The 26299-nt window shown below is 43.3% G+C and overlaps 1 protein-coding gene across 7 annotated transcripts in view; it reads right to left on the bottom strand.

Moving 5' to 3' along the window:
- GPSM1 (G protein signaling modulator 1) overlaps positions 1-26299 on the bottom strand; it is a 264883-nt gene that overhangs the window by 155993 nt on the left and 82591 nt on the right. For all 7 annotated transcript variants that reach the window (XM_056540981.1, XM_056540980.1, XM_056540979.1 and 4 more), the window contains 6 exons: positions 23290-23511; positions 20817-20952; positions 17822-17964; positions 16460-16583; positions 12512-12627; positions 5300-5455 (listed from right to left, as the gene is read on the bottom strand). In XM_056540981.1, the coding sequence (XP_056396956.1) occupies positions 5300-5455; positions 12512-12627; positions 16460-16583; positions 17822-17964; positions 20817-20952; positions 23290-23510 (896 nt within the window). In that variant the 5' untranslated portion in view covers position 23511. The remainder of the gene's footprint in view (positions 1-5299; positions 5456-12511; positions 12628-16459; positions 16584-17821; positions 17965-20816; positions 20953-23289; positions 23512-26299) is intronic.

The following is a 26299-nucleotide window of genomic DNA, read 5'->3' on the forward strand; positions in this document are numbered from 1 at the left end:
CCCGCTCCCGATTATCGAGGTTCCGTTTGAAGGCATTGCTATGAATCTGGTAGGCTCGTTGCCGAAATCCACTAGGGGGCACCAACACATCCTGGTAGTCCTGGACTACGCAACTCGGTATCCTGAGGCACTAACTATGCGACATACCTTGGCCAAACTCATAGCTAAGGAGTTGATGGAGATGTTTTCCCGAGGGGGCTTACCCAAAGAGGTGTTGACTGACCAGGGCACCCCGTTTATGTCAAAAGTAATGAAAGAGCTCAGTAAGTTACTGCAGTTAAAACAGCTACAGACCTCCGTGTACCACCAGCAGACGGACGGCCTGGTAGAAAAGTTTAACCAAACGTTAAAAAACATGTTGTAGCAGATGGTGGCTAGAGATGGGAAAAATTGGGACCTTTTACTGACCTATGTCATGTTCGCAGTGCGAGAAGTGCCCCAGGCTTCTACTGGGTTCTAGCCCTTTGAACTGCTATACGGCAGACATCCATGTGGTCTGTTAGACATAGCTAAAGAGGCATGGGAACAACAGCCCACTCCGCACAAAAGTTAAAATTAGATGTCATCGATGAATCGAAAATTGAGTGGGCTAGTTCAATTGTCTTAATATCCAAACCGGAAGGTACTTTACGGTTCTGTAACGATTTCTGGAAACTGAATGAGGTTTCCAAGTTAGATGCGTATCCCATGCCCCGCGTTGATGAGCTTATTGAGAAGCTGGGACAAACCCGGTACTTTTCTGTTTTGGACCTCACAAAAGGGTACCTGGCCTTGGTGAGGTAAGAGCCGGTAATTTTCCAGTGTCTGTGCTGCGATGCAGACTGATACTGTGACCGTAGTATGGCTGGAAGGCCAATCCGGGACGTCTACTGGGAATGACCAAGTTCAGGGTGGGGGTCATTCCCTACAATCCAGGCCGGCTTTTGTTGGCCTTAAAGCTAGGCTGCCTCACCAGCTGAGGGGGATTTGCTAGTTGCAGCTCACAGTGTCAGAGAAAGCTGTGTGTTTAGTTCTTCCCTCTAGTTGCTCCAAGATTGGAAGCTGCTGAACAGCCTAGTTGAAGGCCTGGAAAAGTCTTGCTTGATGCCGCATGGCAGGAACTCAGGTGTGAACAAACACCTAGGAAATACAGGTGTACTTTTGTTACTTTTTCCTTTTGGTTCTGCGTTTAACCCCTTAAGGACCAAGGACGTACCGGTACGTCCTTGGTCCTGCTCTTCTGATATAACGCGGGGTTACACAGTAACCCCGCGTCATATCATGGCGGGCCCGGCGTCATAGTGAAGCCGGGACCCGCCTCTAATAGCGCGCAGCGCCGATCGCGGCGCCGCGCGCTATTAACCCTTTAGCCGCGCGCTCAAAGCTGAGCCGCGCGGCTAAAAGTGAAAGTGAAAGTTCCCGGCTAGCTCAGTCGGGCTGTTCGGGATAGCCGCGGCTAATCGCGGCATCCCGAACAGCTGACAGGACAGCGGGAGGGCCCCTTCCTGCCTCCTCGCTGTCCGATCGCCGAATGACTGCTCAGTACCTGAGATCCAGGCATGAGCAGTCATGCGGCAGAATCGTTGATCACTGGTTTCTTACGAGAAACCAGTGATCAACATAGAAGATCAGTGTGTGCAGTGTTATAGGTCCCTATGGGACCTATAACACTGCAAAAAAAAAGTGAAAAAAAAAAGGGAATAAAGATCATTTAACTCCTCCCCTATTAAAAGTTTGAATCACCCCCCTTTTCCAATAAAAAAAAAAACACAGTGTAAATAAAAATAAAAATAAACATATGTGGTATCACCGCGTGCGGAAATGTCCGAATTATAAAAATATATCGTTAATTAAACCGCTCGGTCAATGGCGTGCGCGCAAAAAAATTCCAAAGTCCAAAATAGTGCATTTTTGGTCACTTTTTATATAATTTAAAAATGAATAAAAAGTGATCAATAAGTCCTATCAATGCAAAAATGGTACCGTTAAAAACTTCAGATCACGGCGCAAAAAATGAGCGCTCATACCGCCCCATACACGGAAAAATAAAAAAGTTATAGGGGTCAGAAGATGACAATTTTAAACGTATTAATTTACCTGCATGTAGTTATGATTTTTTCCAGAAGTCCGACAAAATCAAACCTATATAAGTAGGGTATCATTTTAATCGTATGGACCTACAGAATACATATCAGGTGTAATTTTTACCGAAAAATGTACTACGTAGAAACGGAAGCCCCCAAAAGTTACAAAACAGCGTTTTTTTTTCAATTTTGTCGCACAATGATTTTTTTTCCCGCTTCACCATAGATTTTTGGGCAAAATGACTGACGTCATTACAAAGTAGAATTGGTGGCGCAAAAAATAAGCCATCATATGGATTTTTAGGTGTAAATTTGAAAGAGTTATGATTTTTTAAAGGCAAGGAGCAAAAAACGAAAATGCAAAAACGGAAAAACCTCCGGTCCTTAAGGGGTTAAAGACTGATTGCCTGTGCTTAGTGTGAATAAAACACTGAACTTTGATTTGAAAAGCACTGTCTCCTTGCCTCTATACATCAACCGCACCTATCTGCAACAGCAAGTCATCACATTACATAGGAGAAAGGACCTGTCCTCATACTATACTGTCCTTACATAGGACAGCGGACCTGTCCTCATACTATACTGTCCTTACATAGGAGAGCGGACCTGTCCTCATACTATACTGTCCTTACATGGGAGAGAGGACCTGTCCTCATACTATACTGTCCTTACATAGGAGAGAGGACCTGTCCTCATACTATACTGTCCTTACAATGGAGAGAGGACCTGTCCTCATACTATACTGTCCTTACATTGGAGAGAGGACCTGTCCTCATACTATACTGTCCTTACATAGAAGAGAGGACCTGTCCTCATACTATACTGTCCTTACATAGGAGAGGAGACCTGTCCTCATACTATACTGTCCTTACATAGGAGAGAGGACCTGTCCTCATACTATACTGTCCTTACAAAGGAGAGAGGACCTGTCCTCATACTATACTGTCCTTACATAGGAGAGAGGACCTGTCCTCATACTATACTGTCCTTACATAGGAGAGAGGACCTGTCCTCATACTATACTGTCCTTACATAGGAGAGAGGACATTTCCTCATACTATACTGTACTTACATAGGAGAGAGGACCTGTCCTCATACTATACTGTCCTTACATAGGAGAGGAGACCTGTCCTCATACTATACTGTCCTTACATAGAAGAGAGGTCCTGTCCTCATACTATACTGTCCTTACATAGGAGAGAGGACCTGTCCTCATACTATACTGTCCTTACATAGGAGAGAGGACCTTTCTTCATACTATACTGTCCTTACATAGAAGAGAGGACCTGTCCTCATACTATACTGTCCTTACATAGGAGAGAGGACCTGTCCTCATAATATACTGTCCTTACATAGGAGAGAGGAGACCTGTCCTCATACTATACTGTCCTTACATAGGAGAGCGGACCTGTCATTAAACAATAAAGGGTCCTAATAGATGAAAGCTTATCTTAAAGGGGTTCTTCGGTGCTTAGTCATCTTTTCCCCTATCCAAAGGATAGGGGATAAGATGCCAGATCGCGGGAGTCCCGCCACTGGGGACGCCCGTGATCTTGCACGCGGCACCCCGTTTGTAATTAGTCCCTGGAGCGTGTTCGCTCCGGGTCTGATTACCGGCGACCACAAGGCCGGCGGCGTGTGATGTCATGCCTCCGTCCCCGTGTCACGCTCCGCCCCTCAGAGGGGAGCCTATGGGAGGGAGTGTGACAGCTATCCCGCCCCCTCCCGTAGGCATGCATTGAGGGGCGGAGGCGTGACGTCACACGCTGCCGGCCCCGTGATCAAAAGTAATCAGACCCGGAGCGAACACACTCCAGGGACTGATTACAAACGGGGTGCCGCGGGCAAGATCACGGGGGTCCCCAGCGGCGGGACTCCCGCGATCAGGCATCTTATCCCCTATCCTTTGGATAGGGGATAAGATGTCTAAGCACCGGAGAACCCCTTTAAATATGTTAAAGAATGGATACGATGGGGGAGATTTATTAAAATCTGTGCAGAGGAAAAGTTGACCAGTTGCTTCTTTCATTTTTGAAAAGGCCACTAAAAAATGAAAGTAGCAATCTGATTGGTTGCCATAGGCAACTGGTCAACTTTTCCTCTGCACAGGTTTTGATAAATCTCCCCCAATAAGCATTACAAAAATGTTTTGAATGTTGTGAGAATCCAGTGATGCACAGCCCCCCTTGAAAACATTGCACTGAAGTTTTGCACTTGTAGGAACAAATATGTAATGGAGACTTTAACAATGTGACTTTATATAGATCTTAAATTGGCACTGTCACCAACTTTATTTTTTGATATGTTGTAGTACTTATGTACTACAACATATCTCTAATATACTTTCATTTATTTATTTTTTCATTAAAATGCTTTAATTTACATCTAAAAACCGGCCACTAGGGGTCACCCTCCTAGTTGCCGGCTGCATCCTGGTGTGACGTCACGCCTGAAAAAGGACTGATTTTGGCCTGGCAATCAGTCCTTTTTCATTTAGGCTGCTCTCGCTCCCTGCCTGTCAATCAGATAGGCAGGTAGCGAGCGCATTGGTTCCCCGACCGCTGGCTGGGAGGCCACTCCTCGCGCACATATCGTCGCGCCGCTGTCCCTGCACGCCCGCTGCCGGACTCTGCAGTAACTGTAAGTGTAATGAGGGAAAGGGGTTTGCGGGAGGGGGGTTTGTGATGGAGGGAACGGGGTATGCGGGGGGGGGGGGGGGTTGTGATGGAGGGAAAGGGGTATGGCGCGGGGGGGGGGGGGGGGGTTTGACAGAGGGAACGGGCTCGCGCCGTAGCGCCGCATGGAACTAACTTATAGTTTATCTACACAGGGTGCCTCCAGCTGTTTCACTACTACAACTCCCAGCATGCCCTGACAGCCAATAGATGTCGGAGCAAGCTGGGAGTTGTAGTGGTGAAACAGCTGGAGGCACCCTGTGTAGATAAACTAAGGGTGGAAGTCCCCCCCAGCAGGCATCAGTGACGTGGTGCCTGCTGGGGAAGTCTGCCTGGTAGTGAGCACACTACCAGGCAGACAAAAAGTTATTTTTAAAATAGTAAAAAGAAAAATTTAAAGCAGGGAGGGGGTTAGGGATATATTGGCAATAGGCAGGGACAGAAAAAAAAAATAGGATTGTGGGAGCTACCCTTTAAATAGGATAGTAACCATAAAATAAATATAAGTAAAATACATCACAAGCCAAATATTTAACTCAACAATAAGATGGACACACTTACCTGTCACCTAATTCCTGGGCAATAGACAGATGCTTGAGGTGATATTCTATAGCTCGCTCATAGTCCTGGAGTAGTGTGTATGTATTACCTAGACTGTAACAAGCCTGTGCTTCCACTGCCTGGTCCTTCAGCTGTCTGGAAAGCTGCAGGGTCTTCCTGGAATGAAACAGAAGAGTCAAGTCAGTGCTATACAGTACATTTCTATTGTGTCCATCACTGGATAAATATCAATCATTACGGATGACAACAGATTGCTATAGGCTAATACAGCTATTAGCGCAAGTTCAGTGAGTTCAAAAGAGGAAGAATGATATTTTCACCTTCTACAGAACAAATCTATCTAGAGAAAAATGTGACAAAGTAAGGAGGCATACTGTATATCAAGTATGTTCATCTATCTATCTCTTCTATCTATCATTTATTTATAAATGAAGAGTGTGTGTGTGTGTGTGTGTGTGTGTGTGTGTGTGTGTGGGTTCAGTTCAGTAATTTTGGGTTTATTGTAATAATTCACATACCGCAATAATTTCTATTTGCAGCAGGAAATATAACAGGAACATAAACATCCTTCATGTTCTTTAGATAAACTTCTCAGCTTCTCACCCAAATTTAGCACATTCAGTCCCAAAGTCAGTCATTTGGTGGAGTGTATCAGTATCCAACATATCACAGACAATCTGATCTGCTTCAGAGCAACTCCGCTCTGCTGCTCATACACCTGTGAGATCAGGTTCAGGACTCCAACACACACCGAACTGGAGTATTGTAGAGACTTTGGGGGAGATTTATCAAATCCTGTGCAGAGGAAGAGTGGTGCAGTTGCCCATACCAACCAATCAGATTGCTTCTTTCATCTTTCACAGGCCTTTTTTTAAAAATGAAAGAAGCGATCTGATTGGTTGCTATGGGCAACTCAGCAACTTTTCCTCTGCACAGGTTTTGATAAATCTCACCCTTTATGTTCAAAACCTTTAGTCACTCACAAAACCTGGACCCAAACTCCAAGATGCTCCAGTGATACATACCTCCTTTCCACCATTTTATCAGCTGCTTGCTTTGTGTGTGTGTGTTTATATATATATATATATATATATATATATATATACATATATATATATATATATACATATATATATATATATATATATATATATATATATACACACACACACAATGGGAAAAAAAAGTATTTAGTCAGCCACCAATTGTGCAAGTTCTCCCACTTAAAAAGATGAGAGAGGCCTGTAATTTTCATCATAGGTATACCTTAAATATGAGACACAGAATTGGGGGAAAGAATACAGGAAATCACATTGTAGGATTTCTAATTAATTAATTGGTAAATTTCTCAGTAAAATAAGTATTTGGTCACCTACAAAAAAGCAAGATTTCTGTCTCTCACAAACCTGTAACTTCTTCTTTAAGAGTCTCCTCTGTCCTCCACTCGTTACCTGTATTAATGGCACCTGTTTGAACTTGTTATCAGTATAAAAGACACCTGTCCACAACCTCAGTCACACTCCAAACTCCACTATGGCCAAGACCAAAGAGCTGTCGAAGGACACTAGAAACAAAATTGTAGACCTGCACCAGGCTGAAAAGATTGAATCTGCAATAGGCAAGAAGCTTGGTGTGAAGAAATCAACTGTGGGAGCAATTATTAGAAAATGGAAGACATACAAGACCCCTGGTAATCTCCCTCGATCTGGGGCTCCAAGTAAGATCTCACTGTGGTGTCAAAATGATCACAAGAACGGTGAGCAAATATCCCAGAACCACACGGGGGACCTAGTGAATGACCTGCTTAGAGCTGGGACCAAAGTAACAAAGGCTACTATCAGTAACACACTAAGCCGACAGGGGCTCAAATCATGCAGTGCCAGACATGTCCCCCCGCTTAAGCCAGTGCATGTCTGGGCCCGTCTGAAGTTTGCTAGAGAGCATTTGGATGACCCAGAAGAGGATTGGGAGAGTGTCATATGGTCAGATGAAACCAAAGTAGAACTTTTTGGTAAAAACTCAACTCGTCATGTTTGGAGGAGAAGAATGCCGAGTTCCATCCAAAGAACACCATATCTACTGTGAAGCATGGGGGTGGTAACATCATGCTTTGGGGCTGTTTTTCTGCCAAGGGCCATGTATCGTGAGATTTTGAGTGAAAACCTACTTCCATCAGTAAGGGCATTGAAAATAAAACATGGCTGGGTATTTCAGCATGACAATGATCCCAAACACACCGCTCTGGTAATGAAGGAGTGGCTTCGTAAAAAGCATTTCAAGGTCCTGGAGTGGCCTAGCCAGTCTCCAGATCTCAACCCCATAGAAAACCTTTGGAGCGAGTTGAAAGTCCGTGTTGCCCAGCGACAGCCTGTAAACATCACTGCTCTAGAGGAGATCTGCATGGAGGAATGGGCCAAAATACCAGCAACAGTGTGTGAAAACCTTGTGAAGACTTACAGAAAAAATTTGACCTCTGTCATTGCAAACAAAGGGTATATAACAAAGTATTGGGATGAACTTTTGTTATTTACCAAATACTTATTTTCCACCATAATTTGCAAATAAATTCTTTAAAAATCAGACAATGTGATTTTATGTTTTTTTTTTTCTCATTATGTCTCTCATAGTTGAGGTATAACCTATGATGAAAATTACAGGCCTCTCTCATCTTTTTAAGTGGGAGAACTTGCACAATTGGTGGCTGACAAAATACCTTTTTCCCTACATTGTATATATGTTCTAAACACAAAAAATAGCACTTTCCGGGTGGAGATAAGGTGAACAGGTGCAGGCTCATATAAAGATCCAGTTCACTTGATCCCAAGTTTGATATTTACAAAAAAAAAAAAAAAGTGACCTGCAGCACTCCAGATTAATAAACACGAATAAAAAAAAGTTATTCCATCATAGGTGCGGATATTTTAGCTCACTCCAGAGCCATTTTCAAAACTTGTTAGAATCTTTCTTTAGGATGCATGCTCCATTTCACAAAAGTGTAATATGGATGCATTTTTGCCTCAGTATTAAAGCCTGAAGTCCAAGAACATCCACAGGTCAAATGACCCAAACTGACACCATAATAGTGATCTATGCTGCTAGCAGTTCGGGTCATTAGACCTGCAGTCTGGCTGGGACATGCGGAAGTAATATGGAGTCATAAATGTGTCTCTATTATGATTGTGTAAATGTGTCTGTATTATGATTGTGTGAAACCAGTGCAAGATAGGGTTTATTATTATCAATTTAGGAAACTATGGTCTAATCTTCTAACTTTTATGTGAATAGTGATGCCATATACATGTATACATTGCATAATCTATCTCATATCTCTTTATCTGTGTAACATAATATACATACATATACATGTATAAATCCATAAATATCTATAAGTATGAGTATCTAAAAGGTTTGACCAGAACATATCTCAGTGGTTTTAATACCAGTTAATATCACTAGGTGGCAGCATAGAGTCTTCTATCACTCCTTGCGCTCTGCCATGGAATCTAATAGGAGTCGCAGGTTGGTGTTCACTGCCTTATAAGCTAAGTTCATACTATGTTTTTGCCTTAGTTTTTCTTATAAATAAAAAATGTCCCACCATTCCATGAGCTAAACCCATGAGAAATATTTTTCCTTATGGCTAGTATTATATCAAAAGTACTTTGTGTACTCTATAGGGTTATAAAACTTTGTAATGTTGGTAAAGCAACAAATTCCACTACTGAAAAGCCAACGCTCCAGCCGTTCACTCTCTTAGGAACGCGTTTATTTTGCCTGAATAGTTCTGTTATTTTTATTCTGCGATACATAAAATTTTATTTCATTTAAAAATATTGATCTATCTAGAAAACACATGGCAACCTGCTTTAGATACCCCTCATATATGAAGGACCCCATGTAGGGAACGTCAACAAACTCCTGCTCTGTTCAGATCCCATTTTGGCCTTAGGTCACAGCTTATAGCTGTCAGGGCATGAAAGCAATTGTTGTTTTGCAACAGCTGAACTACAGGGTCCATAATACAGAAGTGGAAAGACAATCATTTTTTACCATAAATTTGCCTCGACCAGGTGCTCCTCACAAATTGACTGACAGAGAAGTGAGAAGAATAAGCAGAAGAGTTGTCCAAGAGCCAAGGACACTTGTGGAGAGCTTTAAAAAGACCTGAAATTAGCAGGTAACGTTGTCTCAAAGAATCAGTATTTATTGAGAAAAGTTGAGATTTGTTCAATACTTATTTCACCCACTTTATGAGCTCAGTGGTGCACATAGAAGAAAGGAACCCTGTAGAACATATTAAAATAGGAGCCTCTATTTTAGTGTTGGGGGTTTGTCATCCAGGTTATAAAGATTTACACCCAGATTTATCTAGGTGTAAAATTTCACCTAGTAAGAAACCGTCCTCATGATGCACAAGTTTAATACAGATGCATGTTAGCAGCCTGAAGTCCAAAAACAACCACAGGTTGATGCTACCAGTTTGGGTTATCAGACCTGTAGTAGGGCCAGGACTTGTGGCTGAAATGTGTCTGTCCTAAAAGAGGGTTTCTTTTTCATTTCTTAGTTTTAGCAGAATTTTTTTTATTTAGTAATGGAACTAAAGCAGATTATGCCAGGATAGAAAAAAATTGATGCATGGGGGTAAATATTTTGGGGAAAATGTATCAAAACCTGTCCAGAGGAAAAGTTGCCTATAGCAACCAATCAAATCGTCTTTTTAAAAATGAAAGAAGTGATCTGATTGGTTGCTATGGGCAACTCCGCAACTTTTCCTCTGGACAGGTTTTGATAAATCTCCCCCATAATGTTTGGGATAATGTACAATCTCGGAGATAGGAATGTATTCATGTCTAAGCACCTGATGCCCATACAAATGTCATACAGGATATTTAATGTTGTGCATATGGGTAAGAAGAGGTGTGCAACTCCACTGATGATGAAAATGGAGCTCCCTTATTCCCCAGGTAAATGGACCAGCAGCACACATGCCCAACCACTGCTCCATTCACTCTCTTTGGGGCTTCTGACGATAGGTGAGAACAGCTCACAGCTATCTTCAGTAGTTCAATAGAGAGTGAATGGAGCAGAGGCCTAACATGTGCACTGCTGCTCTGTTCCCCCAAGGAACAAGGGACCTGCTTCTTGTGATCGGTGAGGTTTGCAGAGGTCATGTTAGTTTTCACCTATCCTTGAGATAACCCCTTTTACAGTTTATTGCCTGAGTGTCCAGACCAAGACCTTATAGATCTTGATTAAGGCATTTAGACCACAGAATCTAAGGTTCCTTTTACACTGGCTAACAAGTGTGCATAAAAAGATCATTTACCCAATAATTGTCCCACGTAGAATGGCCTTATATTATTGTCTGAACTACTTATCTCTATTTTGCTTTATTGTGGCATTCCTGCAGGCATGGGAAGGTCTATATATCCAGCAATGACTAACAGCTTCTGGTCTCGGTGTCCTTTTTAAGACTATGAAGTCTCAGTGTCGGTGACCAGACCATAAGTTTCTAGTTACAACTATAACTGGAACTACCTGAGCTGGAATCCCACGATTTTTATGGGGACCATGAATATACAGCATTTCTGCAGACTGGTACAATAATAGCTGCTGTATATTTATATTAAGTGGTTGAGAAGGGATTATGTAGTAGAAATAAGTATTCTGAAAATCTTGGCAAAAAGACATAAGGTTTCTATGCAGCGCAGCAGAGTTTTGTGCTCCCACCTAAACCGCAGTATAACCTATCCTTAGCATTTTCAGGACTTTTGTGGTATTTTTCTCTTAATGACTTCAATATGGAAAATTAAAAAATCTGGTATGCTCTGTTTTCACATGAGGTACTTCAATTGTGGTTTTCAAAGAGCTGCTTCCCTAAAAGAAATCTACTTCTAATGACTGCAAGATCTAATAATGAGGTTTATATACTGTGGTTTTTATGTACTACTGGTGTGGCCTGTACTGAACCACGACTGCCAAATATGAATGTGGCCAAATAGGTGCATATTCCAGAAATATATGGAATGGCTGGCATCTATACTGACTGTGCTCGTCCGCTAGAGGGATAGGCTGCAGAGTGATCTCCACAACAGCGTAATGCACATTGACATCAGAGTTAAATCAATCTAATTACAGATCATTCGGCAGAAATGAACTGTAAAATAATGCAGCTGTGCTGGGACGGTCACACAGCTGAGATATGTCATGCTGGAGAGAGCGGGGGGGCTGAGGCTGGCACATGGGGCCCTAATGTAAAATAAGGATACATATGCACTAAAGAATGTCCAGGTTACCAGAAGATGATTCAATATCTGGAATGGATTAATTGGGTGTAGATCCCTTTAAAGTATAGCAATAACCATGCAGATGTTCTCAGAATTTATGAAAGGAAAAAAAATATATAAACATTTAGGGTTTATTCACATCACGTTTCCACTCTCCGGTAGCCATTATGGCCAGAGAATTTCAAAACGGCCTCCTACCATATCACTGCCGTATCATTTCAATCATTCAGTAATCATAATGTGTCCCCCTGCTGGCACTCCTAGCACTCAGCTGTAATCTGTAGGTAAACCTTTTAATAAATGTCCAATTTCCCCACAGCTCCACCACTGGGAAAATTAAGCAATACACAGCGTACATTTACATCAATAAGTTGTCTTTGTAATGTAGGACAGGACACGTCCTTCAAAGCAAGGGGCACTCCTCATAGCCACTCTCCACTTTGACCAAGAGATGAGGATCCTGATAAAAATTAATTGGTAGGGTATATGAAAATGGGTTTTCTAAACCAAATTTCCCACTACTTATAGTGATCCCATCATGGGAGGGGGGGGGGGGTTTACAACTGTTGGGAATGATATCTAGAACTGAGGGGATATGGCATCCAGCTAGGGATATTAATTATATATGGCATAATGTTTAAAGATCCCAGAGGTGATGTAATGTGTATGGGAAATATTGGGTGTCAACCCTAAAATTATTCATACACATTGGATTCTTTTACACACTTAAAAACTGCCTGGGTTCAACAAAAAGAATAGGATATGTACAGGGTGGGTATGCTTCATGTCAGACAGGGAAATGTCCTCTGTTTCCAGATGATATTAGGGATTGTGTGAGGAAAAAGAGATTTCAACTTATGCTGCATATTTTATGTCTCACAAACATTAACCACAACAAAAAAGACAATAAAGCTTCGCCACTTACTTATAATACTCAGTTGAAGCATCAAACTTGCCCAGGAATATATGAGCGTTGCCCAGGTTGCTGTATGCTCTTCGCTCGGCAGCTTTGTCTCCAAACTCCTTAGCAATGGACAATCTCTGATGAAATGGAACATGGTTGAGTATAGACTTAATGCAAAAACAACAATTGCCTAATTGAAGACACTTTGCTACTGTTTTTATTTTTGGGAAAAGGCATACAAAGAAAATGATAGGATCATACAGTCAATACTCCCTGTATGTGTTCCTAAATATATCAGTGTGTGGTTATCGATGGCTGTGCTAATGCTTATGAACATCTGAGTGGTTAGCCTTCAGCCAGATTACTGATTATAACCAAAGTTTTCTGTGTAATTAACTAATTATACACAGATCAGTTAAAAAAACATTAAAGTCACCAGCCCTATATTGTGTAGGTTCCCCTCATGCCATTTAAGGTATGTTCACACGGCGGAATGTCTGTGTGGAGTTCTGCCAGAATATTCCGCACGGGCATTCCGCGGCAGCAGAGTCCCATTGATTTCAATGGGATTCTGCTACAGTGTTCAAACGGGGGAAATCCCAATTCTGGCGTCCTCAGAAAGAACTAATCTTTCTGCAGATTTTAATTGGAAATGCATTGCTGTCTTTGATATGGTGTATTTCCAAGTGGTCCTAGCGACCGCCGGATCTTGCAAAATGTGCAAATTTTACGCTGTGTGAACAGCTCTGACCCATCAAGGCCCAGACTCCACAAGATCTCTGAAGGTGATCTATTGTATCTGGCACCATGCGTAAATTTTAAGCTGCGGCCTCCATGGATCGGGCTTTTCAGCACATGCCACAGATGCTCGATCTGATTAAGATCAGAGGAATTAGGAGGCCAAATCACCACCACCTTTTATTGTTTATCATGTTCCTCATTAATAAACAATGTTTGCAGTGAAGCCAGGGCATTATGCTGTTGAAGGAGGCCACTGCCATTAGGGGATCCTGCTGCCATGAAGGGAAGTGTGTGTGTGTGTGTGTGGAGGGGGGGGGGGGGGGGTGCAATACGTTTCAGCAATTTACTTTACAGTAACTTTACTGTGGGATGGACTACTGTGCCAGATGGACTTGTAATGTCCCAGTACATGACATGGTCCTGCACTTCACTTAGGCCCTGTCAGATTGAGTCCCCCAGTGACATGGGGCTCCCCTGCAGGGTCTCCCCTGTTGTTACTATACTGTCATTTATTGTCATAAGATTATAGTCAGTGTATTAATGTATAGTCATCTAAAGGACCTGTGAAATGTCAATGTGTAGTCAGTATAAAGTTATGTATTTTGTGTATAAGGTGTTAAGGACCTGTGGAGGTCGCATGATATGTTCACATGATATGCTGTGTTGTGTTATCACATGATGTTACCCAGAAAGCACCAGCTTAACCTATGACCCGCAGCTTGACCAATGGGCTTTGGTTCAGCCCCCCACTATATAAAGGGGCGGTCATTACAACTCTCGCTCTTTTCTCTTATGCTCCCTACTGAGACCAGCAACCACAAGAGATCTCAGTGCTAGTGACCAGCATCTGGAAGGCCACAAAGCTACAGCCATTCCAGTAAGTCAAAAGTCTATGTCTGCTGTCACTACCCATAGTCAAGTCCAGTCTAAAGTCGAGCCTCAAGATAATTATCTAAATTCAATTACAAGTCTAATTGGTCCCAGCAAACTGCGAGGTCCTTCAGTGTTCCTGGCCACCTCTTTGGGAATTTGGCCTAGCTGTGAAGATAATACCATCTATCTGAACTCAGTAAAGATTCTGTTAAACCATAACTTGGTTGTGGACTCTCCTTTCACTGCCTAGTCATTGGAATAGTGGAGATACTGTTCGTGTGGTTCCGGTACCCAAAACCACTCTGGCGTCACGATCATTAGGGGTTAACAACACCTTGCCCCGGGGGTTAATACCATCTTGCCCCATCCACCTACACCCCGTGGTCCTGCCATCACCGTGGGTCACCACAGACTAGTCTTCACTTTCCCCATATCAGTGAGCATTTAATGTCCATGACCCTGTCACCTGTTCATCATTTTCTCTTCACTACTAACATCTTTTGGTAGGCACAAAACACTACATAACGGGAACACCTTACAGTTCTTGTCACTCAGATCCCTACACTTGTTGCTCAGAACCTTACACCTGTTTCTCAGATCCCTACACTTGTGGCTCAGATGCCTGCACTTACTAAATTCCTAACCCCAAGGCCGTAGCCCGGGGTGCGAAAACACCTCTAATTAATCCCCCTTAAAATATAACTTTTATTGTGTATACAATAAAAATAAAAATAAACCCAGAAAAGTGATGATTAAAATGGGATGTCAGGTAGGGTGGTTAAAGTATAGTTAGAGCAATATAGCTTCAATATCAAGGGCTCTGCAGCAGCCCAACATTCCAACACTGACACCAGATTAAAACACTAGATTGCCGCCTCTACATGTTTCGCCGTCTCCACAGCATTTTCAAGAGGCAAAATGTCCGCCACATTTTGCCTCTTGAAAACGCTGTGGAGACGGCGAAACATGTAGAGTCGGCAATCTAGTATTTTAATCTGGTGTCAGTGTTGAAATGTTGGGCTCCTGCAGAGCCCTCGATATTGAAGCTATATTGCTGTAACTATACTCTAACCACCCTACCTGACATCCCATTTTTAATCATCACTTTGCTGGGTTTATTTTAATTTTAATTGTATACACAATAAAAGTTATATTTTAAGGGGGATTAATTAGAGGTGTTTTTGCACCCCGGGCTACGGCCTTGGGGTTAGGAATTTAGTTTTGCCTTTTGGCCTCAATAGTCCCCTTTGGGTAAATTTTGGAGTTTTGATGCCTACACTTGTCGTTCAGGCCCCTACACTTGTCGCTCACATTCCTACACTTGTCGCTCAGGTCCCTACACTTGTCGCTCAGGTCCCTACACTTGTCACTCAGATCCCTACACTTGTCGCTCAGATCCCTACACTTGTCGCTCAGATCCCTACACTTGTCGCTCAGATCCCTACACTTGTCGCTCAGGTCCCTACACTTGTTGCTTAGATCCCTACACTTGTCGCTCAGATCCCTACACTTGTCGTTCAGATCCCTACACTTGTCGCTCAGGTCCCTACACTTGTTGCTTAGATCCTTACACTTGTCGCTCAGGTCTTTACACTTGTCACTCAGAACCCTACACTTGTCAATTTTTTCTGCTTACAAAACATGAACTTCGAGGACTGACTTTTCTCTTGTTGACTTGTATATCCCACCCTTAAAGGGGTACTCCAGGGAAGTATATATATATATATATATATATATATATATATATATATATATATATAAAAAAAAGCTCCAAAGCCACCACACTTCCTCGATTTTTTCCCTGTCAATCATCCTGTCACATATGCATGGCTCATGTGGCCTCTGGCTGCTTGATATTCTTTGCCATCCTTTTCTCCCCTTGCCTACAGCTCCCAGCAATCATTGCAGCTCTGCTCTGCTATCCCCCACCCTCCTGCTCTGAGCAGCAGAGAGAGATTTAATGTCTGATTTGCTGACACGGCACACCCCTCCCAGTTCTCAGCACTAAAGAGAGCCTGATTCATCAGTGCAGGGTAGAAACCACATGGTCTGTGTCTCTCAGAAGGGTGGGGGATGCTTCCAGAGAAGGATTTGGACAGAGACAGAGTGGATAGATGTCATCCCCTGACTTCATGCATATAAGTGACAACCAAATAGGGGAAACTGCTCTATATAGTTAATGTATGATAATTAAATAGGTTGATGAGAGGGAAAGGATGGGCTATGGGTTTAATACACCGGAGTACCCCTTTAACATGTACCATTGTCAAATGATAGTCAGTGCTGATAGGTGTATATCACACATATATCTACAAATAATCATTTATATAGAGCACATATACTGTGATAACTTACCTCTTTATGAAAAGCAATGGCCTCATTGAAGTTGCCTAAGAGGTAGTGTGTGTTACCAAGATTTCCGTAAGCTCGGCCCTGAGCAGCCCTGTCCCCCAGCTCTTTTACCAGGGCTAAATTTTTCCTGGAACACATAGAAGTCATCAGTTATTAGACTGTAATATTGGTAGATGCAGTACTCAGATGTGTGTGAGTTTAAAACAAAGATTCTCCACACATAAAACAAATCCTCCACAGCTCATGTACCTACTATAATAATACTTTTTTAGAACCATAGTGGATTTGGAGGGTATTCTAACATACAGCATATATTAACTCTTTTCTGCTATGACTTTTTATTACAGAGCACACAAATCTTAGCTGCATGTTGCTTTCATGGAGATTTATAATGTGGCTTCTATTTACGTCAATGAGAGCCATATACAGCTCTACTCACATAGACTTACCACTTTATAGTGTCAATAGTCACAGGACCTAATGAAGTATATTAGAACACTAAACAAATCTATCCATATAGCTCATGATACTCAGGTTGTTGTGGATTGGTGGTCCAGGAACCAGTGTTTTCAACCTGGGATACAAGTACCCCCTGGGGTACTTAGCAGTTCTCCAGGGGGTACTTGAAAAAATCAGTAATGGCAGCCACAGCCACTGGTTACTGGTCTGTCCAACTTTGAAACAATTGGTAGACAGACATCACTGTACCGAGGAGCTGGAGGACAGCAAAGAAGAAGTGCGGACACTGGGCTGCTGTGGGCAGTAACTACCATCAGCTTTGTTGCTCCACTGCCCCTGCAGACCGGGGACCTACTGCTATGAGCCATAATAATAGGTCTCCAAACGAGAGGAGCAACAAAGCGAGACAGTATGGGGGCCTACAACAATATATGGGGGCAGTTTGGGGGCCTACAGCTATATTTAGGGGCACAGAGGGGGCCTAACAACTTTACGGGGACGCAAAGTGGGTACTATTACTGTGTGTGACAATAAACATGGGGAGTTTGTAAATAGGTGGATATTGTACTGCAGAAAGGAGCCTAAAATGTTTGTTTGGCTGGTTCTGTGGAGACGTCTTGTATGGGAGAAATCTTAATGTAGTCTAGGCCAGATAGTGAAGAAAAGTAAACAACTCCGGTTAGAGAAGACGTCACCTGTAAATCGGTGGACTGGGGAGATAGGGAGAGGAACAGGGGCCTGTTATAGAGGAAAGTAAAGCATATGAGTTATACTATAATCATTACAAAATATCTCTAATATGGGGAATTTGGGGAATGGGCTGTCAAGGGGTACTCAGGCAAAAAAGGTGTGAGAACCACTGTCTTATACGATAGTATCTAAATAATCACAAAGGTCACTACGCACTCATAATAGTTGGTGGCCTTTAGCAAGGTCTCTTTGACTTCCTCTGACAGGTCTCCTGGGATTTGAGGCATGTTCCATGACAACTGCTTCCCTTTGGCGTGGTAAACATTTCCAGCATTGTAAAGTGCCCGAGCTTCACCCACCTGCAGCCATGGAAGAGAAAGGCATTAAAAGTAGTCAACTATTTTGTGTCTAACCCCCAAAGAACTATAATTGTGTAACTCAATGACTCAAAACAGTTTGAGTGTACAGCGCTGCAGAATCTGTGTGCGCTATACACATAAAGAATTATTATTTGTGAAATGCTGTTATGTAATATACCAGTACACCTTTTGTCTCTGTGATAGGTTGAGTGAAGGTCATGCTGTCAGACTCATATCTCTTGATAACATTTTGAGTGATTTTGTTTGCTTAGTACAGGGTTAACCCAGCTTTATAAATCATACATGTGGCATACTAGTTTCCTCCTTGAGGGCGCCCTTTAGTTGGTTAATTAATATTCAGAACCTTCTGGCAGGTGGAGTGTTAGTCAAAGCTTATTTAAAGGAGTACTCTGCTGCTCAGCGTTTGGAACAAACTCCAGGAGCTCGTGACCACATAGCCCTGCCCCCTCATGATGTCACGCCCCGCCCCCTCGATGCAAGTCTATAGAAGGGGGACGTGACAGCTGCCACGCCCCCTCCTATAGACTTTCATTGAGGGAGCGTGGCGTGACACCATGCGGGGGCAGGGCTATGATGTCACAAGCTCCCGGTGCCGGCTCCAGCGTTCGGAACAGTTTGTTCAAAATGCTGAGCAGTGGAGTACCCCATTAAACCAGGAAGGAAGAGGACTAGAGTAGTAGAGTTGAAAAGAGAGAGAGAGTAGCAAGATGCAGGACTTGTGAAGTCAGTTTGGTGTTAGTTTTCAAGGCCTACCCTTGGTCGCTTGGGACCAAGGCGGTTCCTGCAAGGAACCACAGTTGATACCTGGAGTAGTAACCTTAACCTGGCCTGAGGGACATGTCTTCTGTGGCCTTCAAGAAGAAGACCAGTGTCAAGTCTCACTTCTAGTCTAAAAGGGTATCAGTTTTCGAGGACTTTTTAGCAGTTTGTGACCTTGGTGGACCACTATTTGGTTTCTGACCCCTTCTACCACTAGGAGAAAACAGGTGTGATTTCTCTCTCTCACTTAAGAGATTTTAACATCTCAGGAGCTAACTGAGAACTCTTACTGCTACCGCACGAGTTAACTCTTTACCAACTATGTTGTTCACCTTGGAACAGGGAGGACATGCTTGTCCAGGACTGATCCATAGCCTGCTTAGAGACTATTCCATCTTGGACAGTCCGGACATCGATGATAAAGAGGACTAACGCCCCTCTACTTCCCCACCGCCCCACGTGTTTGCTGAGTAATTTGGCCCTGTGATCCGCCCCTTTTCTACCCCCATAGATCCCACACCCCTCCCCGATCACTGACTGTAATGAATTGTTGTTCAACATTGTTTCTTTTATTACGTGACAGAGCGGAGTGTTAATGTAGCATATGGTATAGTGTGTAGCTTAGGGAACCTGTGCTGTACATTGTACTGTCATGTCTTGTATGATTGTAATTTATTGTATAACTTGTAGTGATGACTGAATGATCAATAAAGCTCTTTCAATACTTTGGAAATCTTCCTAGTCAAAGAACTGCACCTCCACATTGATCCATTGTTAAACAAAGTAAAGTTAACCATTGCATTGTACTTTTCTCTGCTCCTGTTTGTTCTCCTCTTTGTGACCTAAATAAACCTGCACCTGTGGAACATCAAGGGTACCCCACTGTTCCAATAGCCGTGCACTGTACAGTATTTAGGTGGACCATGTAGGAAATACTAAGGGACTCCCATCACCCAAACAAAATATTGATGCGGCCTTCTTTTACCACTGCAGTGTTTCTTGGGAAGGTTCCTCCAAGGCCAGTGGGATGCTTTAGCTACAGTGACATCAGCTAAGTGGTTCCCTAGTGTATCCAAGTTCTATCTAAAACACCTGCACCATCCCAGTGGCATACTAAAATTATATGAAAGCTAATTATACAGATGTTGGAGAGCTAAATGGGTCACCTTAACTGTTAATTTTAAGCACTGGGCCAACATTCAGAATTAACATAAAACTGCAGGTATACCTGCAATTCTGGTATAAAGAAAATCTGTGCCATAAGAAAAACTCATCATGTATTGTAAACATACAGGATTTCTGGTACAAAAATGAGCCCATTGCATTGTTATACTCTGCACTGAGGCATAGCCAGACAAAGGTGTTGTTCACATCTCTATTCTGAGACTTAAAGGGGTACTCTGCCCCTAGACACCTTATCCCCTATCCAAAGGATATGGGATAAGATGTCTGATCGCGGGAGTCCCCCTGCTGTGGACCCCCGCATTCTCGGCTGCAGCACCCTGCTGTCATGACTGCATAGAGCAAACTCGCTCTGTGCGTAATAATGGACGATACAGGGGCCGGAGCATCGTGATGTCATGGCTCTGCCCCTCGTGACATCACGGCCCACCCCTTAATGCAAGTCTATGGGAGGGGGTGTGACGGCCGCCACGCCCCCTCCCATAACTTGTATTGAGGGGTGGGCTGTGATGTCATGAGGGGCAGAGCCATGACGTCACGATGCTCCGGCCCCTGTATCGCCCATCATTATGCACAAAGCGAGTTTGGATAGTGGATAAGATGTCTAGGGGCGGAGTACCTCTTTAAGTCATGAGACTGAAAATCCCATCACATCTGATGGAAAAACAGCACAGCATGCTTTTTTTTCATGAAAATGTGGACACTTTGGTGGATGCCAACAGTTCATTGGATGCCACCAAAGTCAGCTGAGTGACAGACCCTTCACAACATTGTGGCTTCTATCATAAGTATAAGCCACAATGCTGACATGAGCAGATCAGCAGAGCATTAAGCTACAGAAAATATATCCACCTAAGAGCGAGATAAAACTATCCTGCTATATTCTGTACCTTGTCTCCCTGCTCTTGAGAAATTTCCAGATGCCTTTGACAGCAGGCAATGGCTTCATCATACTGACCAAGAATCTTCAATGTGTTCCCAAGATTCCCACTGGCTTTTGCCTCTCCAATGCGATCTCCAATGGACCTGTAAGCAGCAAAAAAATATTATCCCAACCATTTGACTATTCTGCATGTGATCAATAAAATAATGACAGCATTCCACTTGGGTCTATTCAGACTAAGTATGCAGCGTTTATTGGAGGAATATGGCAGGACGATCTCCCAACATATAACTGAGGTGGATGCCTCCAATGTATATCAGTGTACAGGCATACAGTAATACGCATGGCTCAGAGGCTGCCATGTAAGCTAAATCATGCAATATAGCTTAAATTTTTTGCAGGATGACTCTGTATTCAACAGCACAGACGACTATCCCCTACTGACATATACCAGCCCAGCAGAAGCCAAATGGAACCCATAGATAAATCTGATGAATGCATCGGGAACTTTTAGGAAACATTTGTCAAAAGGAAATTGCAAACACAAAATATTGAAATTATAGTTAGGCCATACTTCTGTATAAAGGTTGCTATAGACCAGTGTACCCCAACCTGAGGCTCTTACAAACTACACCTTCCATAATTCCCAGACAGTGGAAAGTTAAAAAGGACCTGTGGCTGATACCAAAAAAGAGATTCATTAAAACAGCCTAGGGTGCCTTGATCACACTCTTTTTACAGTTTCTTGATACGCCCTTTTGTTCCTAAGATATGAGGGTTTATTATTTGTCTGACAATTCAGGTAACTAGTCACATGGGCGTGAACTTAATAATAATGGGAGTGACAGGTGATGAGCAGGATTATACAGTCAGGGGGTGAGTATTAGGCATAAATGCTCCTCAAATTACAGCATCCACACCCCTTGACTGTATAATCCCGCCCGTCACCTGACAGCCACTCCTATTTTTGAAAGTAAGTCCACACCCATCTGACTTATTCTCTAAACCCCTACACACGTATCTTAAAAACAGGAGGGTGTATTAAGAGACTATAAAAAGGTGTGTGATTAAGGCAGCTTAAGCAGTTTTATGGCAGTAAAATCAAATTTCTTGGTCGCTCTTCATTGGGGGACACCGATACTGATTGGTATATGCTCTTGCCACTAGGAGGCGCTGACACTAGGAAAAAAAGTCGGCTCCTCCCTGGCAGGATATACCCACCCACTGGAAGTGAGGTAATACGTTTTAGCTCGTGTCAGTAGGAGGCAAGACACAGGTCTGGGAGCTCCCCAGACCTGGTCCTTTCTAAATTATTTTCTAGTAAGGGCTGTTTAGTTAGGTTTTATTATTTCCCTTTTATTTCCCTTTCGCATGGCGCTACCTGTTCCCCCATATGCCACAAAGGGGCGTCAACCCCTTATCGTCAACGGTCAGCGCTTGGAGGTTGTACCCTGGGTCCTGGTCCCCCACTGCCCCTGCTTTTATTCTAACTCCGCCCCTCCACCTTTGCGAATGTCGGCGGCGCTCCATAGACAGAGCGGTACCGCTGGCTTCCCTAAGTGCAGACCGACGGGAGCTCTTCCAACCGGGCCGCTCTCCTGGCCTCTGAGCTGTGAGGCTGCTACAAGTGATTCTATAGCGCGCTGCTCCAAGCCCTCACCGCTCTATTGCGCCTTTATTCTGTGTGCCTCGAGCAGTGCCTAGCTCCACCCCTCCACCTTAGAGGAGGTCGGCGGTGCTCCATAGACAGAGCGGTACCGCTGGTCTCCCTAAGCGCAGCACGACGGGAGCTCTTGCAGCCGGCCCGCTCTCCCGGTCTCTGAGCTGCTTAGCAGGTGCTTCTATAGCGTGCTGATCCAATTAGTCAAAAACTTTTTTTCCTAGTGTCAGCGCCACCTAGTGACAAGAGCATACACCCATTAGTATCGTTGTCCCCCAATGAAGACTACGAGAAAGAGATTTTATGGCGAGTACAAAAAATCTCCTTTTTGGGGGGTTGGTCACAGGTCCCTTTTAGGGTGCGTTCACACTGAGTAATTCAAGAAGAATTTACTCGAGTAATTCCTCTTGAATTCTCTGCTCCAAATTAATGCACATCTTCTCTGCCCATTGACCTTAATGTTTTTTCTGCTGTCCTGTTCACACATTGGAAATTTTGCTATCGGAATTCCGACGTTGAATTTCTTTCTGCTTGAAGGAAGAACAGGTTCATTCTCCAAGCAGAATCCGCTAGCAGAAATCAATAGTAAAAAAAAAATTCAGCCCGACATCGTTTTCGCGGAAATGGCTGAAAAACCCTTCACTTCTTTCTCCCCCATTTCTGTGTGAATTCTGCACGAATAGAAAATTATTATATCAGCGTGAATTCCTCTTGATTTGCTCAGTGTGAAAGCACCCTGAAAGTAAATCCAAAAATCTGCAAAAAAATTTTTTTTACACTTTTAGTAACAATCTCATATTTCACTATAGAAAATTCTCACCGGGCAAGTGTAAGGTCATGCTTGTGATACTCAAGAGCCTTGGAGTATTCCTTCAAGTAGAAATATGCATTGCCCAGCTGACTGTAGATAGCACTAAGTGTTTTCAGATCCTCGGTTCCAACCTGGACCGCAGCTTCAAAGAAAGCGGCACCAGCTTTGAAATCCCCGGCTTTACAGAGTCGTTCCCCCTCAAGTGCCAGCTCCAGACAGGAGGCCTCCATCCTGTAACACAAAGACATATATGTCTTAGGAAAGTTTATGAATATTTTCTTACAGAGGTCAATGACAACATAATTGCTGCTATATTTTCATATACACAATAGTTGTAAATTAAGAATGAAACAGATTTCAATAAACATCCTCATTCCAACACCATAACTCTAATAGGTCAAAGACACTTGCAAGAAGTCTAGATCAAATTTTCAAGCTATTCTCTCTCAGGTACCATAATAAATGCACACATATGGAAACCGTTGCAGGGTTTGAACAGGCACAGTCTCTAATGGATCACAGTAAGAGGCTTGTGGAGGACATGTTACTTTGCACTGAAACAGGAACTTTTTTTCCACAGAGAAAGACATCCACACCATGCCAGTCTCTGTTATAGATTATCACAAGGGATTTAATCTCTTTCAATGTAGCAGTAGGTGATTCTGCAACAATATTATCATGCAAGTTTTAGAATAGAAGAATCCTCTGCTTGTAGACCTGGCCTTTGTCTGTCCATTGCGACCAGATAGTCTATGGGATATTCCTATGTGAGATCCAATTCCTATACAGTGATCCCTCGACTTACAATGGCCTCAACATACAATAGTTTCAACATACAATGGTCTTTTCTGGACCATTGTAACTTGAAACCAGACTCAACATACAATACTATGGAATCTGTGAAACGTGTCAAGGGCTGGAAGAACCGACCTGTATTACTGATGTGTATGCACTGACTGGTGTCTGGTAGCACTCCCTACAGTACAGGGAGGTATTACATGTTCTGTACCCTTTACCTGTACCAGGGTTAGCTGCTCCTTTGGACACCAGGTGAGGGCGGCTCCATTTTACTTTTTTTTAGGACACTGTGTACTGTACAGGACCCTGAAGAAGCTCCTGTCCTCTACATAGACCAGTGTTTCCCAAAGAGGGTGCCTCCAGCTGTTGCAAAACTACAACTCCCAGCATGCCCGGACAGCCGAAGGCTGTCCGGGCATGCTGGGAGTTGTAGTTTTGCAACAGCTGGAGGCACCCTCTTTGGGAAACACTGAAATAGACAGTGATTACAGCTCCCAGCAGATCTTTATTACTTTTATATGTAAGGACTTGCTTTATCTATATTAGTTATCTATTTATTTATCTTTAATCCTCACTTTTTCCTATTTTTAGATGACATTTTGGTGGCTTCAGAACCAATTACCAGGTTTCCATAGAGTTATGGTCTCAACATACAATGGATTCAACATACACTGGTCTTCCTGGAACCAATTAATATTGTAACTTGAGGGACCACTGTATCTACTAACTTGGACTTCTGCAACAGGTGTGATAGAAATGCATTGCACATCAGTAAAAAGATTAACCACTCCAATGTGGCTAATCCTTGATTTTTCCGCATGCACACCACAATTGTGCCATCGGTAGCATGTATACATCTGCATCCTGTCAAAATGGGATGCCTATGTATCCGAGGAGGGGCAGTCATGGGCCCTATATAGACTTAAATGACCTGAATGTAGTCAGCTACCTAAGTACATTTAGGCCACTTTACATGCATATAGGTGTTAGCCCTTGGGCCCTAAAGAGCAGCAACCATGCTTCAGCGTCAGAGTACAACATGTATATTTTCGGATAATGACCCGAATATAGTCAGTAGCTAAGTTTGTGCATGTCTGTGCTCAGACGCGTCACTTTTATTTTCAAGCCCCGTATTGAAATTTGTGCTAAAAATTTGCAACTTTTGTGACTGGGGTTGTAGACACTTATAATGGAGGTGGGTTGTCTTTATATTGGATGTGGAAGCATCAAATCCTGAACATGTAAACATACACCTAGGGTAGTGTTTCCCAACCAGGGTAGCCTCCAGTTGTAGCAAAACTACAACTCCCAGTATGCCCAGACAGCCAAAGGCTATCATTTTTCAACAGCTGGAGGCACCCTGGTTGGGAAACACTGTCCTAGGGAGGAGTAATGTTGCCTTATCATATGTGATAGATTTATGAAAACACCACTTTTATTGTATACTAGCTGAGTATCCGGCGTTGCCCGGTTTTTCCTTCCTAATCCTTTTTGGGGAGGAAAATAAACAAAGAAGGAAGCTTCTAACTTCATATGCAGTCCTCATATATTGTTGTCATATCCCAACCCCACATCCTGACCTCCTATACCGTCCTCCTATCCCAACCTCCTATGCCATCCTCCTATCCTGTACTGCTATCCCATCCTCCTATCCCGACCTCCTATCCCGTCCTCTAATCTCGAGCTCCTATCCCGACCTCCTATCTCGACCTCCTATCCTGTCCTCCTATCCCGACCTCCTTTCCCATCCTCATATCTCGACCTCCTATCTCGACCTCCTATCCCGACCTCCTTTCCCATCCTCCTATCTTGACCTCCTATCCCGTCCTCCTATCTCAACCTCCTATCCCAACTTCCTATCCAGACCTCCTATCCCGTCCTCATAACCCGTCCTCCTATCTTGTCCTCCTATCCTGACCTCTTATCTCAACCTCCTATCTCAACCTCCTATCCCGTCCTCCTATCCCGACCTCCTTTCCCGTCCTCATATCTCGACCTCCTATCCCATCCTCCTATCTCGACCTCCTATCTCAACCTCCTATCCCGTCCTCCTATCCCGTCCTCCTATCCCGACCTCCTTTCCCGACCTCATATCCCGTCCTCCTATCCCGACCTCCTATCCCGACCTCCTATCCCGACATTCTATCCCGACCTCATATCCCGTCCTCCTATCCCAACCTCCCATCCCGTCCTCATATCCTGATTCGTAATATGTGTACCA

The sequence above is a fragment of the Hyla sarda genome, chromosome 9 (genome assembly GCF_029499605.1).
Source record: "Hyla sarda isolate aHylSar1 chromosome 9, aHylSar1.hap1, whole genome shotgun sequence".
Taxonomy (NCBI): domain Eukaryota; kingdom Metazoa; phylum Chordata; class Amphibia; order Anura; family Hylidae; genus Hyla; species Hyla sarda.